Source organism: Colobus angolensis, unplaced genomic scaffold (genome assembly GCF_000951035.1).
Source record: "Colobus angolensis palliatus isolate OR3802 unplaced genomic scaffold, Cang.pa_1.0 Scaffold473, whole genome shotgun sequence".
Lineage (NCBI taxonomy): Eukaryota > Metazoa > Chordata > Mammalia > Primates > Cercopithecidae > Colobus > Colobus angolensis.
This window is the reverse complement of record NW_012118188.1, coordinates 640,349-656,330: the sequence shown is the minus strand read 5'-3', so window position 1 is coordinate 656,330 and position 15,982 is coordinate 640,349. Positions and strand designations below refer to the sequence as shown.

The 15,982-nt window shown below is 37.3% G+C and overlaps 1 protein-coding gene across 2 annotated transcripts in view; it reads left to right on the top strand.

The window, feature by feature from the left end:
* The window catches only part of SCFD2 (sec1 family domain containing 2), a 517,708-nt gene that overhangs the window by 120,537 nt on the left and 381,189 nt on the right, over positions 1-15,982 (top strand). For both annotated transcript variants that reach the window (XM_011958750.1, XM_011958752.1), the window contains exon 4: positions 895-1,070. In XM_011958750.1, coding sequence (XP_011814140.1) covers positions 895-1,070 — 176 coding nt within the window. The remainder of the gene's footprint in view (positions 1-894; positions 1,071-15,982) is intronic.

The following is a 15,982-nucleotide window of genomic DNA, read 5'->3' as shown; positions in this document are numbered from 1 at the left end:
TACTTGGCTTACATCTATGTTTGGCCCCATTGCCTTCTTGCCTGGTGGGGAGAATCTGGTGTCCAGGAGCTTTGCGCATAGCATGGAGGAATGGCAGGAATGAAATTTCATAGACTGGAGAGTGGGAGGAGACTCAGTGGAAAGACTGCTACCGGCAAAACTTGGAGTTAGGGGCTCTGAAGGAGTGAATCCTCAACAGTTTGTGTGTTTGTAGATGTACATGTGTTTTGTACAGTCTCTGTCCTTTTATGAAGTGGACTCTCTTGTTCTAAATGTAGGTGACCATTGTAGCAAATGTGCTGTTACCCACACCAGCCTTTTCTTCTGATACCTCCTCTTCCAGTGGTTTTGCCGCCCTAGTTCTTGATACATTTTTGTTCCGTGTAACTGCTTTTATCCTCATGAATATTGTCATGAATTCACTGATATCAGTGGTAAAGTTTTAGGTACAGTCATAACCTATTTCTCATCTTTTATGTATATACACACACAACTAGAAATCATACCTTTTTCCCTCTTAGATTGCTATGTCGTATGTCATAAAGAGGTACTCCAAGTTGAGCTCAACAAATATTTATTTATATGACTTTATTTGAAAACTTATTTATAGAGTATTACATAATGATAAAATGAATTCTACTAGCAATATGACCTTGATCAGATCCCTTAACTAACATCACTGTTTCTTTACTTGCAAAATGCAAGTATTAATAATAGTACCAATTTTGCTCTTGTCACTATATAGTTGTAAGAATCACAATAGCTTAGGAAAGCTTGTAGTCAACTCTGATGTTCTGCCCAAATACAAGACAGTGGTGTTATTAATGGAATCCTTGTCATTATTTGTACTATTCCCAGAAAGGGGTACACTGATAAATTCTTATGTTTTTCCAGGGAGAGTCACACCAGGACAGCTCATGTCCTATATTCAGCTCTTCAAGAACAACCTCAAAGCTCTAATGAATCACTGTGGGCTCCTCCAGCTTGGTCTGGCCACAGCTCAAACGTTGAAACACCCACAGACTGCCAAGTGGGACAACTTTCTTGCTTTTGAAAGACTCCTTCTTCAGGTATGTTGCTGTGGGTACTTCATGGGATCTTAATAATTAATGGTTTGATTTCCAGGGAAAAACTTTGACATTTATTATAGCCTTAGTAATAAATCATATTGTTGACATGCGCCCTGCTTCATATTCTCTAAGTGCCCCCGAGTTAAAGTTCAAGTAGAAACTTTTTTCACACCTGTTTAAAAAATATTTTGACAGTAATGTCTTTGACTTCTCATTCAATACTAAGGATGTTTTTTGAGCATTGAACTAACCTCTGGAAACCTCTTTCAATTTTATGCCATTTGGACCTTTCTCGCTCTTCATGGTGTCTTTATTTGATCCTTGCTACTTTTTCTGTAACATATTACTACTATTCACATTTCCTCTAACATTACCTAGTTTCTAGTCCTTAAGCAACACACAGCATATGCCTTAAAATGGCGTTTAGTAAAAAATGAAGGAAGTGATCTCCATTTGTAGTGTTTATACAGATATTTGTATGTGGGGTAGGAACTTTTCATGACTGATGAAATATTTTCATGGGAAACTTTTCAAAAAATATGTAGTATGTATTTTTTAAAATTATAAAGTATTTTTTAAAATTATACAGTACTTTAAAAAGGGATAGAGGATTATAAAGCATAAATGTACTAAAATGACGAGTATCTATAAACTTTCCACATAGACTCAATATGATTTATCATTATTTTCATATCTATCATGGATCCTTTTTCATTAAAGAAATAAAACTAGAGATAAAGTTGAAGCATTCTTGATACTATATAACCATCTCTAATTTGATTTTCCTTTTTCTTTCCCTAGAGATAATTACAAGCTCAATTTGTTGTTTTTACATTTTTATTAAATATTTACTTTTTCATAAATAATATAGAGCATTTATGCTATAGATTTTAATTTTATATAAGTGATATTATACTATAAATATCCCTAAATAGCTTGCTTTTTTCTCTCAAGTTTCTATTTTTAAGATAATCCAAAGTGATGGGCTAGGTGCAGTGGCTCACACCTATAATCCCAGCACTTTGGGAGGCCGAGATGGGCGGATCACTTGAGGTCAGGAGTTCAAGACCAGCCTGGCCAACATGGTGAAACTGTGTCTCTACTAAAAATACAAAAAATTTGCTGGGTGTGGTGGTGGTCATCTATACTTAGGAGGCTACTCGGGAGGCTTAGGCAGGAGAATTTCTTGAACCCGGGAGGTGGAGGTTGCATTGAGCTGAGATTGTGCCACTGCACTTAAACCTGGGTGACAGAGGGAGACTCCATCTCAAAAATAAATAAATAAATAAACTGATGTATGTAGATCTAGCTCATTCCTTTAAAGCACATCATAAATATACAATTTATTTATGCAATCTCTACTGATGTTTAGTTAGGCTGTTGCGTTTGTGCCCGTGTGTGTGTGTGTGTGTGTATGTATGTGAGATTAGGAAGAATTATGCAGTGAATACTCTGGAATATGTCTCCTGTTATATATTGTTGAGTTTACCAAAGATTGCCAAAAATGTTGAACCAGATAAGGCTAAAAGCTGTGTCCTCTTCAGGATGTCAGTGAGCTCCCTTCATTATCCCAAAATGTCTAAAATGTCACAAACATACATCAAGAGGCAGAAGAAGGAGCTTATTTCTTCATTATGTACTTTTCCTATCAAGGCAGAAAGAAAAAAAAAACTTTCTGAATCCTTAGTGATGGCTATGAGCCTTACCTCAAAATATCTTGTTTTGTGAGATGATAATTTTTGTTTAAGGTGATTGGTTTTCTGTTATTTGGAGCCAAAATACACTCATCTTTTTTCCCATTAATATGTAATATACTAAGATCCCAAATAAAAGTGGTTTATTCCCAGTTTTTAGTTTGTTCTAGTTGTCAGTTTATCCATCACAGTGCTTTTAAATCATATGTTCAGTTTTATGCTTTTATTCATGAGTATTTTAAGGATTTTAATGCTATTATGAATTGAATTTTTAAAATTTAATTTTCCAGTTTATTGTTGGCATGTAGGAATATCTTGACTTGTGAATAGTGATCATGGATCCAACACCTTGCATTTTGTAATGATACTTGTTTTCTTATTTCTGGTTGTTATTCATTGATTGTCCTGGGTCTTCTGTGTGGGCAAGAATATTATCTGTGAATAAAGTCAGTTTTGTTTCTTCGTTTCCACACTTGATACCAAGTGTCTTTCATAGTGCATTGACCAGGCATACTAGACCCTTTTTCAGTAAGAGTCATGCTAACAGGTATCTTCATCTTATTCCTGACTTTAAAGAAAGTATTCCAAAATGTTACCATTAAGTATTATGTTTGCTGAGGTTTTGTTTTGTTTTTAATCATACTGAGGAAGTTTCTTCCTAATCCTAGTTTGCTGGTTTTTTTTTTTTTTTTTTTTTTTTTTTTTTTTTTTTTTTTTTTTTTTTTTTTTTTTTTTTTTTAGTGATGCATTAGTGTTGCATTTTGTTTAATGCAGATTACTAATTTTTTAAATGACTATATAGTTTTTCTCCCTTAATCTGTTAATGTGGTGAATTTGTTTATAACTTTTTTAATGCTAAATAATCTTCATTGCATTCCTGGGACTAATTCAACTTGTTCTCACACACACATACACTCACACATGTAAACATATGCACACACGTACACATACAAATATTTTCCATAGAAATTTGCATTTATGCTCATAGGTGAAATTAGGATTTTTTTTCTTTCTTTTTTTGAGACAGGTCTTGCTCTGTCACCCAGGTTGGAGTGCAGTGGCGTGATCTCAGTTGACTGCAACCTCCACCTCCCGGGTTCAAGTAATATTCCCATGTCAGCCTCCTGAATAGCTGGAATTACAGGTGTGTGCCGCCACATCCAGCTAATTTTTGTATGTAGAGATGGGATTTCGCCACACTGGCCATGCTGGTCTCGAACTTCTGACCTCAAGTGATCTGCCTACCTTGGCCTCCCAAAGTGTTGGGATTACAGGTGTGAGCCACCATGCCTGGCCTATATTTTTTTCTTTATTGTTCTGCCATGGTCTCGTTTTCCAAAAAAGATTATAATAGCTTGGTAAAGTCAGTTAGGATGAGTTTTCTTTTTCTATTCTCTATTTGTTTAAAAAAGGAATTATCAGTTACTTAAAAGTAAAATGCTTCCAAAAAATAACCTGGACCTATCGCTTTGTTGTTGATATTTATAATTATAATAATAATAATAATATAAGTAATAATAATCAAGTGATTCAAAACTATAATTTCTTCAGTTCTTTATCGCTTTGATTTATCTTCTGCCAGAGATGATTTTAAATTACTCAACAATGATTGTGAATTTACCAATTATACCATTTTAAAACATATTTCTATCTCTATCACTGTCTTTATGTCTGTCTTCATTAAAAACTCTGACCTCATATTGCTTTCATAGTTCTTTTTCTTCTTTTTCTGAGACAGGGTCTCACTCTGTCACCCAGATTGAGTGCAGTGGCATGATCACCACTCAGTGTAGCCTCGACATCCTGGACTCAAGTGATCCTCCCACCTCTGCCTCCTGAATACAGGAGTGCACTAGCACTCCTGGCTCATTTTTATTTTTTATTTTTTGTAGAAATGGGATTTTTCTATGTTGCCCAGGCTGGTCTCAAACTCCTGGACTCAAGTGCTCCTCCTACCTCGGCCTACCAAAATGTTGGGATTATAGGCGTGAGCCACTGCATCTGGTTTAATATCATAGCTCTAACCTAATAGCACATGGTTCATTCTAGTTTTCCCCCTTTCCATAGTTGTACCTCCCTTCTCTGACAGTGAGGAACTTATCTCCCATTATCCTCAACATATTTAATTACTTTATCAGTCCCCACTGTGTGTAACTAATCTTCCAGTAGAGCTGCTGCCCCGTGGCGTGGATGCCTCCTCACCTCAGCTGGGCTCTCTCTTCCTGCTCCAAGCCCACACGGATGTTCTCTCTCACTTCATACAGAGGTACCCTTGTGGAAACCTCCCCGTAGGAATGCTCTTCTACCTCTGTTGAGCTCTGACGTCTCTGTGCTGCCTCTACCTCTGCCTTCTTCATAGAGGCCCTCCTCAGGCCTCTCGGGTTCCAGCACCCCACACTAAGCCCACACTGTGGCTCCTAAGGCACAGATGCCCTCCTCATTCTGCAGGCTCTGACACTTTGTGCCGAGTCACTACCATTGCTACTGCTCTCTTTGGCCACCCTCACCTGCTTAGTGTCCTACACTGCATCCTGGGATGTTGTTATCCCTCAACCTCCACCTGGATACCTTTCTCACCTGCTTTGGTTCTGGCAACCCATGCAGGGCTGCTGCTGCATTCTCCCCTCTCCTCCAGCCTCCCCATCCCTTCGAGATGTCCTCTTCACTCCACTTGAGTCCTGGTAGTCGTGTGGCCACCATCCTTACCTTGCTCAGGTTCTGATCCCCTGCCATGGATCCTCACTTCCACTACCTTCCACCTGGATGTCCTTTCCATCCCCTTGGATTCCAACAACCCCTGTGAGACTCTTCCACCCCCATGCACTAATGCCCGCCTCACCTGGCTCTGGCTCTGACACCATGCCCTGGGCTACCATTGTCTCCCCTGTGGACACCTTCTTTATACTCATGGGCTCTGATAACCTGCCCAAAGCCACTATTGTGACCTCCTTCATTCCCCCTGCCCTACCGTATGGACAATCTCTTCACCCTGCTGCTGTCTATATCACATGTCCTCTAAAGTGAGCCCCACTACAAAATCTCATAAAATTGGTTCAAAACAAAGCTATGCAGAGATTTTCTCCTGAGAATGATAATCTTTCTAGATAAGCTTACTAAAGGTTTCTGAAGAAACTTGACATATTAATTCTAAGCCATTTTTTATTTGTAATTAATATTTGGAATCTTTTGTTCCATATTAGACTCTTAGACTATTAGATGTGATCATGGTAATTGGTGTGGTTCTTTCAACAACTAAAGAAAGAATTGAAAGACTGAGGAACTCCAGGCATAGTGGTACACATCTGTAGTTTCAGGTACTCAGGAGGCTGAAGTAGGAGGGTGACTCAAAGTCAGGAATTTGAGGCTGCAGTGGCCTGTGAATAGCCACTGCGCTCCAGCCTGGCAATATAGAGAGACCCCCTTGCCTCTGCCTAATCTCTTAAATAAATAAATGAGTAAGATTGGGGAAAAAAAGTAAACATTTAAAATACTAAAATCCTACTCCTAGCATAATTGCATATCACCTTGACCAGTACTGTGTTCTCAGTCACTTCTGGGTCCTTACAAGTTAGGGTTTTAGCATAGGTGAATGTATAAACTGATCATCGGAATGCTCTTGGTTTATGAACGTGCTTACTTTACGTAGTGTATATTCATCCATTAGTTTAACAAGTAATAATATATGGGCAGCTGCCCCTTTTACAGACTTTGGTTTGAAAATAGGGCATTTGTGTTTATTTTGAGTATGAGGACAACCTTTCGTTTTTCCCCAAGGGCTTGGGAGCCACCAAGAAATTTCAGCTAATGTTGAGAATTGTTTATTTCTTGGGAGACTCATTTCCACCACTTTCTACCAGGCCTCCATCACTGAAATGTCAATGTTTACTTTATGGTAACATTACTTTAAGTAATGTTATAGACAACCTTAGTTAAAAAAAAGAAATCGGTCTTAGAAATCTATAATTAAAAATAGGTTACTGCATTTCTTCTACTTACAGTGGTTTTGGTGATCTAACGACTAGTCGGCAAGAGACTTGAGGACGATTTGTAAGATTTGTGTTGGACTTACACTCCTGGAAACAATAGATTTATACGTTTAATTTCTAAAGATAATATTATATACTCAGAAGAGAAACCTTTTTGAGTATTGTTGGGGAAAATCTAATATTTGTTAGCAGTGAGTACAATTTGAAAAGCCGAAGGAGATAAAACATCTTCATGACTCCTTTTTTCTCTTGCTGGATCCAATATCACAGACAGTGTTTTAGGCATTGAATACATGTGTGCTAGTTATAAAATAATTCTGATTTTGCTTCAAATTTAAAGTGTAGAAAAGAACAAGTTTAAACTGATCATGGATATGTTTATGATTCAATTAGTGTTTTCACAAAGTAGCTTTGCCTTCTTTTAATTAAAGTAAAAATTCATTTAATTTGGTGAAAGGGTATAAAGTATGAAGAATTCCTTTCTTGTAGTATAGCAAGAGAGTTTGGCTTAGTTGCCTCATCTAAGGAAAAATAAAATATCTACCTCAAAGTGTTATTGTCAGGATTGACTAAGATTATATGTGTATTAATACATAACTAATTAATACATAGCTAAGAATAAAGTATCTATCTCGTAGTGTTATTGTCAGGATTGAGTGAGACTATATGTGTATTAATACAGAACTAAGTACAGTAAATCCTCAATAAATAGTCATTATTCTTTCAGCTGGGTCAAAAATATTACAAATGCTGTCTTATTTTATGTGAAGATTGCCTTTAATATATTCTCACCTAGATTTTGGTTTCCTAAATTAAAATTTATTAAGGAAAAGTGAGTTTGTCACTTAGAAAAATGGTACTATCTTTTTATATTTACTGTTTGATAGTGTTTGACAGTATTTTTCTTTAAATCTTGATTTAAAGCCCACTTTTTCTGCAATGGATGGCTGAAGTTTTTATGCTAGTCATCACAAGAAAAAAACTTTTTTTCCCATTAAAACTTTATTGGCCAGACCTGGTGGCTCACACCTGCAATCCTGAGGCAGGAGGATTACTTGAGGCCAGGAGTTCAAGACCAGTCTGGGCAACATAGTGAGACCTTGTCTATACTAAAAATGAAAAAAAAAAAAAAAATAGCTTGGTGTGGTGGTGCATGCCTGTGGTCCCAGCTACTCAGGAGGCTGAGGCAGGAGGATCACTTGAGCCCAAGAGGTCAAAGCTGCAGCGAGCCGTAATTGCACCACTGCATTCCAGCCTCGGTGACCCTGTCTCAAAAAAAAAGGAAAAAAGAAAAAGAAAGCAGTTATTTCATAGGTATGTTTATACCATAGCAAATAAATGACCCTTTAAATTGTGCCTTAGGTGCTTTCTTTGGCAGCACATATACTAAAATTGGAATGATACAGAAAAGATTAGCATGGCTCCTGCACAAGGATGACATGCAAATTCGTGAAGCATTTCGCATTTTTAAAATCTAGAATAAAAGTAAAAACTAAAGAAAAATTGTGCATTAGCAAACCCATTATGATTTTTTAAGCCTTATACTTTTTCTGCTTGTCTTAAAAAATGGCATGGTGTATTGGTGTGAGTGGTAATAATAATAATAATAAACATAATCCTCATTGGATTCAGAGAACTTTGAAACCCCAGAAAAGATTTTGTGGGATAAAATCAAGGTATCATAAAGTGAGAACATTGAAAAGTAATATGTATTCTTGAACGCTGCCCAACATCTGATTTCCTCTCTATAAAATCACTGAAGAGTAATACAAGGAAGAAAACCTTTTATTGACTATAACTTATTATGGTAATAAAATGATAGCAAACTATGTATTAAGGAAGCAGTTGTGTTTAAACTTCCTACTTCCTAAACATATACTTTATAAAAATATATATGTAATATATCCATCTCCAGTTATTTCTTTAGGTAGAATGTATACTTTAAATTAAAGCAATCCAGCTTAGAAAATGGTTTTTAAATAAAATATAAATGAGTTATAAAGCCATTCAAGAAAATTGAGGTAAAATATAGCTTTAGTTTAAAATTTTATCTCTTTGCAATAAAAAGTAGGCATCTATTTTATTGGCTGCCAAAGTAGTTTTTAATAGGTAGGATTGTTTTTTAAAAATATGTTGAATGTTAGACAATATCTTTCTATAGCCAGTCAAGTTTACCTAATCCAAGTAATAGTATATCTGCTAATTTTATAATACATTGGCAGATTTTACTTTCTAAGTCCTCTAGTGCCTCTACTAGCTCTCACGCCGTATGGCTTGGCTTGGAAATATGATGGCTTATTTTAGTGCTGTTCCTGACTTCACCAACACCCTGGGAGGTTCTGTTTTATAATGCCTTCTTTTTAGCCATTTATAATTAGGATTGAATTTTTCTAGGAAGAAGTTTCCACAACTCTGCTTCTCTGTGGGCCTTGCTATTCAGATTCATTTGGCAGCATGGTGTATTGTCACTTGCAAAAGCATCTATGGAGATTTGGATTAAAATGGCAGGAGGCAGGACTAGCTTGCAGCTCCCACTCAGACAAAGCAGTGTGTGGAGATTCACATCATGAACTTCTGCTCCAAGAACTACTGCAGGAACATGCCAGGAAAGCTGAGAGAATGCACAGACCATTTGGAGGAACTGGATCACCACTGCAGGCTCCCTGAGATGCCGAAAAACTGAGTCTGCTTGCTTTCTTGAGACCAGCCTTCAGGACTGTGGTCTACGTGGGAGTGGGGTGAAACCTGTGACTGCTGACATTACCCCTTTTCCCTGGTGATCTATGTGATTCAGCAGAGGCAGCCATAATCCCCCAGGAACATAATTCCATTGGCCTGGGATCCGTACCACCATCTCCCACAGTAGCTGCAGAAAGCCTTGCCCAAGGAGAGTCTGAGCTTAGACACACCTATTCCTGCTCCCACCTGGTGGTCTTTCTCTACCAGCCCTGGTTGCCAAAGACAAAGGATATAATCTCTTGGGAGCTCTCTGTCCCTGTTTACTGTCTGAAAAACCTGAATACTTAACCAGGCAACCCTAGGGCAAGTTTGCATCCTCCTATAGTACTGCAGCTGATGCACACTTGAAAGCGTCACCTCCTGGCTGGAGGCCAACCAACAAAAAACCAGTGCACTAAACAAAAATACAATCAAGGACCCTCACAGAGTCCACTTCACTCTCCCACTACCTTCACTGGAGCAGGTGCTGGTATCCATGACTGAAAGACCTGAAGATGGATGACATCACAGAACTCTTTGCAGACACTTCCCAGTACCAGCCTGAAGCTTGGTAGCTCCACTGGTTGGCTAGACCCACAAGAGCAAAAATGATCACTGCAGTGCAGCTCTCAGGAAGCCCCATTCCTAGGGGAAGAGAGAGAACACTTCATCAAGGGAGCATCCCATGAGATGAAAGAATCTGAACAGCAGCCCTGAGTCCCAGATCTTCCCTCTGACATAGTTTACCCAAATGGGAAGGAACCAGAAAGACAATTCTGGTAATATGACAAAACAAGGTTCTTTAACACCCCCAAAAGATCACATTAGCTTACCAGCAATCCAAACCAAGATGAAATCTCTGAATTTCCAGAAAAAGAATTGAGAAGGTCGATTATTAATCTAATCAAGGAGATGCCAGAGAAAGGTGAAGTCCAACTTAAAGAAATTAAAAACATTGATACAGGATATGAAAGGAAAAATATTCAGTGAAATAGATAGCATAAATAAAAAACAACCACAACTTCTGAAAATCAAAGACACACTTACATACCATGGAATACTACTTATCCATAAAAAGAAATGAAATAATGGCATTTGCAACAACCTTGATGGAATTAGAGACATTGATTCTAAGTGAAGTAACTCAGGAATGGAAAACCAAACATCTTATGTTCTCATTCGAAAGTGGGAGCAGGGCTATGAAGACACAAAGACATAAGAATGATACAGTAGACTTTGGGGACTTGGGGGAATGTGTGTGTGATGGGGGATAAAAGACTACACATTGGTTACAGTTACACTGCTCAGGTGATGGGTACACCAAAATCTCAGAGATCACTGGCAAATAACTTATTAATGTAACCAAATACCATTTGTTTCCCCAAAATCTATTGAAATAAAAAATAAATTCTATAAAAGTCATTGAGAAGACTTGATGCTATCAATATTGGCAGTCAGGAAGATGGGCTGGAGGTGGAGCGAGAACAATTGAGGATGACTTGGAAACCACTAGCACCTTCAAGTCTTTCCTTCATGGCCCTTGAACAATGATGAACATCATCTGCTCAGCCTTCCTTCTACTTCCTAAATCTTACTAAGTTTCTCTTGCAGCCAACCCTATCTCGTAACACATAGGGAGGGATTTTTTTTTTCTTTATTGATCCTGTTTTGTATCTTTTTTGCTATAATAAGCTGTACCCGTATTTTTTTTTTTTAAAGAAGAGAACATGCATAATGCAGAAAAGATTGTATTGGACTAATGAATTCCAGACATGAAGAGATTTTTCAATCTAAAAAAAAAAGAAAAAACAAAAAAAAAATACTATGATATCATTTGAATGAAGAGTAAGGAAAGAGGCAAAAAAATTGTAATCTCCAAAGGCAGAGTTGGGTACTCTTTACAGATTAGGGAGATATTATGATAATGTTTTTCCTGGGAAGAAAAATTGTGGAGCATGTTTTTTTGCAATGTGTATCCAAACACACACACACACATACACACGCGCACACACACACACACAAAACCCAACATCAAAACTCTTTTTTATTAGAATAAAACAACATTCTCCCACTCCTGATTTCCATCAAGAAAAGTTTTCCTAGCCATGGTCTTCGCCTTTCTCTGACCCTCTTTTAGTGAGAGGGATGTTTTATCTGATTGGCAAATTTGGAATGATTGAATAAGAAAAGGTTCAACTCTGCCTCTCTATCTGTATTAAAGGTGGTATTTGACCTCGTGTGTGTGTGTGTGTGTGTGTGTGTGTGTGTGTGTGTGTTAAACTTTTAGGTTCAGGGATACATGCGTAGGTTTGTTACATAGAGAAACTCATGTCATGGAGGTTTGTTGTACAGATTATGTCATCACAGTATTAGTCCCATCTCACACTGCTGTGAAGAAATACCTGAGACTGGGTAATTTATAAAGGAAAAAGGTTTAATTGACTAACAGTTCCACATTGCTAGGGAGGCCTCAGGCAACTTACAATCATGGCGGAAGGCAAAGGAGAAGCAGGCACCTTCTTCGCAGAGTGGCAGAATGGAGTGAGTGCAGTCAGGGAAAATGCCAGGCACTTATAAAACCATCAGATCTTGTGAGATTCACTAATTATCATGAGAACAGCATGGGGGAAACCATCCCCATGATCCAATTACCTCCACCTGGTCCTGCTTTTGACACATGAGGATTATGGGGATTACAATTCAAGGTGAGATTTGGATGAGGACACAGAGCCAAACTATATCAGTCATTCAACCTGGTACCCAACAGTTATTTTTTCTGATCCTTTCCCTCCTCCCACCTCCACCCTCAGGTAGGCCCCCAGTGTGTGTTGTCCCCCTCTATTTGTCCATGTGTTCTCATCATTTAGCTCTAACTTATAAGTGAGAACATGTGGTATTTAGTTTTCTGTTTCTATGTTAATTTGTCAAGGATAATGACCTCCAGCTCCATCCATGTTCCTGCAAAGGACACAATCTTGTTTTTTTTTTATGGCTGTATAGTATTCCATGGTGCATATGTATCACATTTTCTTTATCCAGTCTTTCATTGATGGGCATTTAGGTTGATTCCTGTCTTTGCTATTGTGAATAGTGCTGTAGTGAACATACATGTGCATGTGTCTTTATGATAGAACAATTTATATTTTTTTGGGTACATACCTAGTAATGGGATTCCTAGGTGGAATGGTAGTTCTGTTTTTAGCTCTTTGAGGAATCTCCACACTGCGTGAACTAATTTACACTCCCACCTACAGTTTTTAAGTGTTCCATTTTCTGCACAAACTCACCAGCACCTATTTTTTGACATTTTAGTAATAGCCATTTTGGCTGTTGTGAGATTATCTCACTGTGGCGTTGATTTGCATTTCTCTAATGATCACTGATTTTGAGCTCATTTTTTATATGCTTTTTGACCATATGTATATCTTCTTCTGAAAAGTGCCTGTTCATGTCCTTTACTCAATTTTTTTAAAATTTCTCATTCTTAGTATTCAATCTTTGCCCACTTACTTTTTAATGGTGGTGCTTTTTGTTGTTGTTGTTGTTTTTTTTGTAAATTTTTTAAGTGCCTTATAGATGTTGGACCTTTGTCAGATGCATAGTTTGCAAATTTTTTTTTCCATTCTATGATTGTATGTTTGCTCTGTTGATAGTTTCTTCTACTGTGTAGAGCTCTTTTGTTTAGTTAGTTCCCATTTATCAATTTTTTGTTTTGTTAAACTTGCTTTTGGCAACTTCATCATGAAGTCTTTGCCAGTTCCTGTGACCAGGCTGATGTTGCCTAGGTTATCTTCCAGGGTTTTTATAGTTTTAGGTTTTACATTTACTTAATGAAGTTCTTAATTCAAAACTTGAGTTGATTTTTATGTATGGCATAAGGAAAAGGTCCACTTTCAATCTTCTGCTAGTCTGTTATTCCAGCACCATCTATTGAATAGAGAGTTCTTTCTCCATTGCTTGTTTTTGTCAGCTTTGTCAAAGATTAGGTGGTCACGGTGTGCAGCCTTATTTCTGGGCTTTCTATTCTGTTCCATTGGTCTATGTGTCTGTTTTTGTACTAGTACCATGCTGTTTTGGTTACTGTAGCCTTATAGTATAGTTTAAAGTTGGGTAGTGTGATGTGTCCAGCTTTGTTCTTTTTGCTTAGGATTCCCTTGGCTATTTGGGATTTTTTGTTATTGTTCCATATGAATTTTAAAATAGTGTTTTCTAGTTTTGGGAAGAATGTCATTGCTATTTTGGTAGAAATAGCATTGAATCTGTACATTGCTTTGGGCAGTATAGCTGTTTTAACGATATTGATTCTTCCTATCCATGAGCATGATTTTTTTTTTTCGTAGTGCCATCTGTGATTTTTTTTTTTTTTTGAGCAGTGTTTTGTAATTTTCACTGTAGAGATCTTTCCCCTCCCTGGTTAGCTATATTTCTAGCTGTTTTATACTTTTTGTGGCAGTGGTAAATGGGATTACATTTCTGATTTGGTTCTCCACTTGGCTATTGTTGGTGTATAGGAATGATAGTGATTTTTGTACACTGATTTTGAATTCTGAGACTTTGTTGAAGTTTATCAGTGTGAGGAGCTTTGGGGGCCAAGACTATAGAGTTTTCCAGACACGGGATTATGTTATCTGCAAACAGAGATATTTCGACTTCCTGTCTTCCTATTTGGATGTCTTTTATTTCTTTCTCTTGCCTAATTGCTCTGGCCAGGACTTCCAATACTATGTTGAATAGGAGTTGTGAGAGAGGGCCCCCTTGTCTTGTAGTAGTTTTCAAAGGGAATGCTTCCAGCTTTTCCCCATTCAGTATGATGTTAGCTGTGATTTGTCATAGATGATCCTTACTATTTTGAGGTATGTTCCTTCAATACCTAGTTTGTGTGAGGTATATTCCTTCAATACCTAGTTTGTTGAGTATTTTTAATGTGAAGGGATGTTGAATTTTTTGAAAGCCTTTTTTACATTTATTGAGATGATCATGTGGTTTTTTTCCTTTGGTTCTGTTTACATGATGAATCATGTTTATTGATTTACATATGTTAAACCAACCTTGCTCTCCATGGATAAAGTTTACTTGATCATGGTGTATTAGCTTTTTGATGTGATTCTGGATTCAGTTTGCTAGTATTTTGTTGAGCATTTTTGCATAGATGTTCATGAAAGATATTGGCCTGAAGTTTTCCCCTTTTTTGATGTTTCTACCAGGTTTTTGTATCAGGATAATGCCAGCCTCATGGATTGAGATGGGGAAGAGTCCCTCATTTTCAATGTTTTGCATAGTTTCAGTAGCAATTGTAAGAGCTCTTCTTGTACATCTGGTAGAATTCAGCTGTGAATTCATCTGGTCCCGGGCTTTTGTTTGGTTGGTAGGCTATTTGTTACTGATTCCATTTTGGAGCTTGTAATTGGTCTATTCAGGGATTCAGTTTCTTCCTGATTGAGTCTTGGGAGGGTGTATATGTCTAGGAGTTTTTCCATTTCTTCTAGATTTTCTAGTTTGTGTACATAGAGGTGTTCATAGTATTCTCTGACTGTTATTCGAATTTCTGTGGGGTGAGTGGTAATATCCCCTTTGTTCTTTCTAACTGTGTGTATTTGGATGTCTCTCTTTTTTTCTTTTTTTCTTGTCTAGCTATTAGTCTATCTATCTTATTATTTTTTTCAAAAAAACCCCAACTCTTGGGCTGCTTGATCTTTTGAATGGTTTTTCACATCTCAGTCTCCTTCAGTTCAGCTCTGATTTGGCTTATTTCTTGTCTTCTGCTAGCTTTGGAGTTGGTTTGCTCTTGCTTCTCTAGTTCTTTTAGTTGTGATGTTAGGTTGTTCATTTGAGATCGTTCTAACTTTTTGATGTGGACATTTAGTGCTATAAATTTCCCTCTTAACACTGCTTTAGCTGTGTCCCAGAGATTCTGGTATGTTGTATCTTTATTCTCATTAGTTTCAAACAACTACTTGATATCTGCCTTAATTTCATTAATTACTCCAAAGTCTTTCAGGAGCATGTTGTTTAATTTCCATGTAATTGTATGGTTTCCAGTGATTTTCTTGGTCTTGAATTCTACTTTTATTATACTGTGGTCCAAGAGAGTGGTTGGTATGATTTTAGTTCTTTTGCATTTACTCAGGATTGTTTTATATTCGATCGTGTGGTCAGTTTTAGTGTATGTGCCATGTGGTGATGAGTAGAATGTATATTCTGTTGTTTTGGGGAGGAGAGTTCTGTATATGTCAATCAGGTTCATTTGGTGCAGTGTTGAGTTCAGGTCCTGAATATCTTTGTTAATTGCCTGCTTCATTCATCGGTCTAATACTGTCAGTGGAGTGTCAAAGTCTCCCACTATTATTGTGTAGGAGTCTCAGTCTCTTTGAAGGTCTTTAAGATCTTGTTTTAGGAATCTGAGTGCTCCTGTGTTGAGTGCATATGTATTTAGGATAGTTAGATTTTCTCATTGAGTTCAACCCTTTTCTATTACGTAGTGTCCTTCTTTGTCTTTTTTGATCTTTGTTGGTTT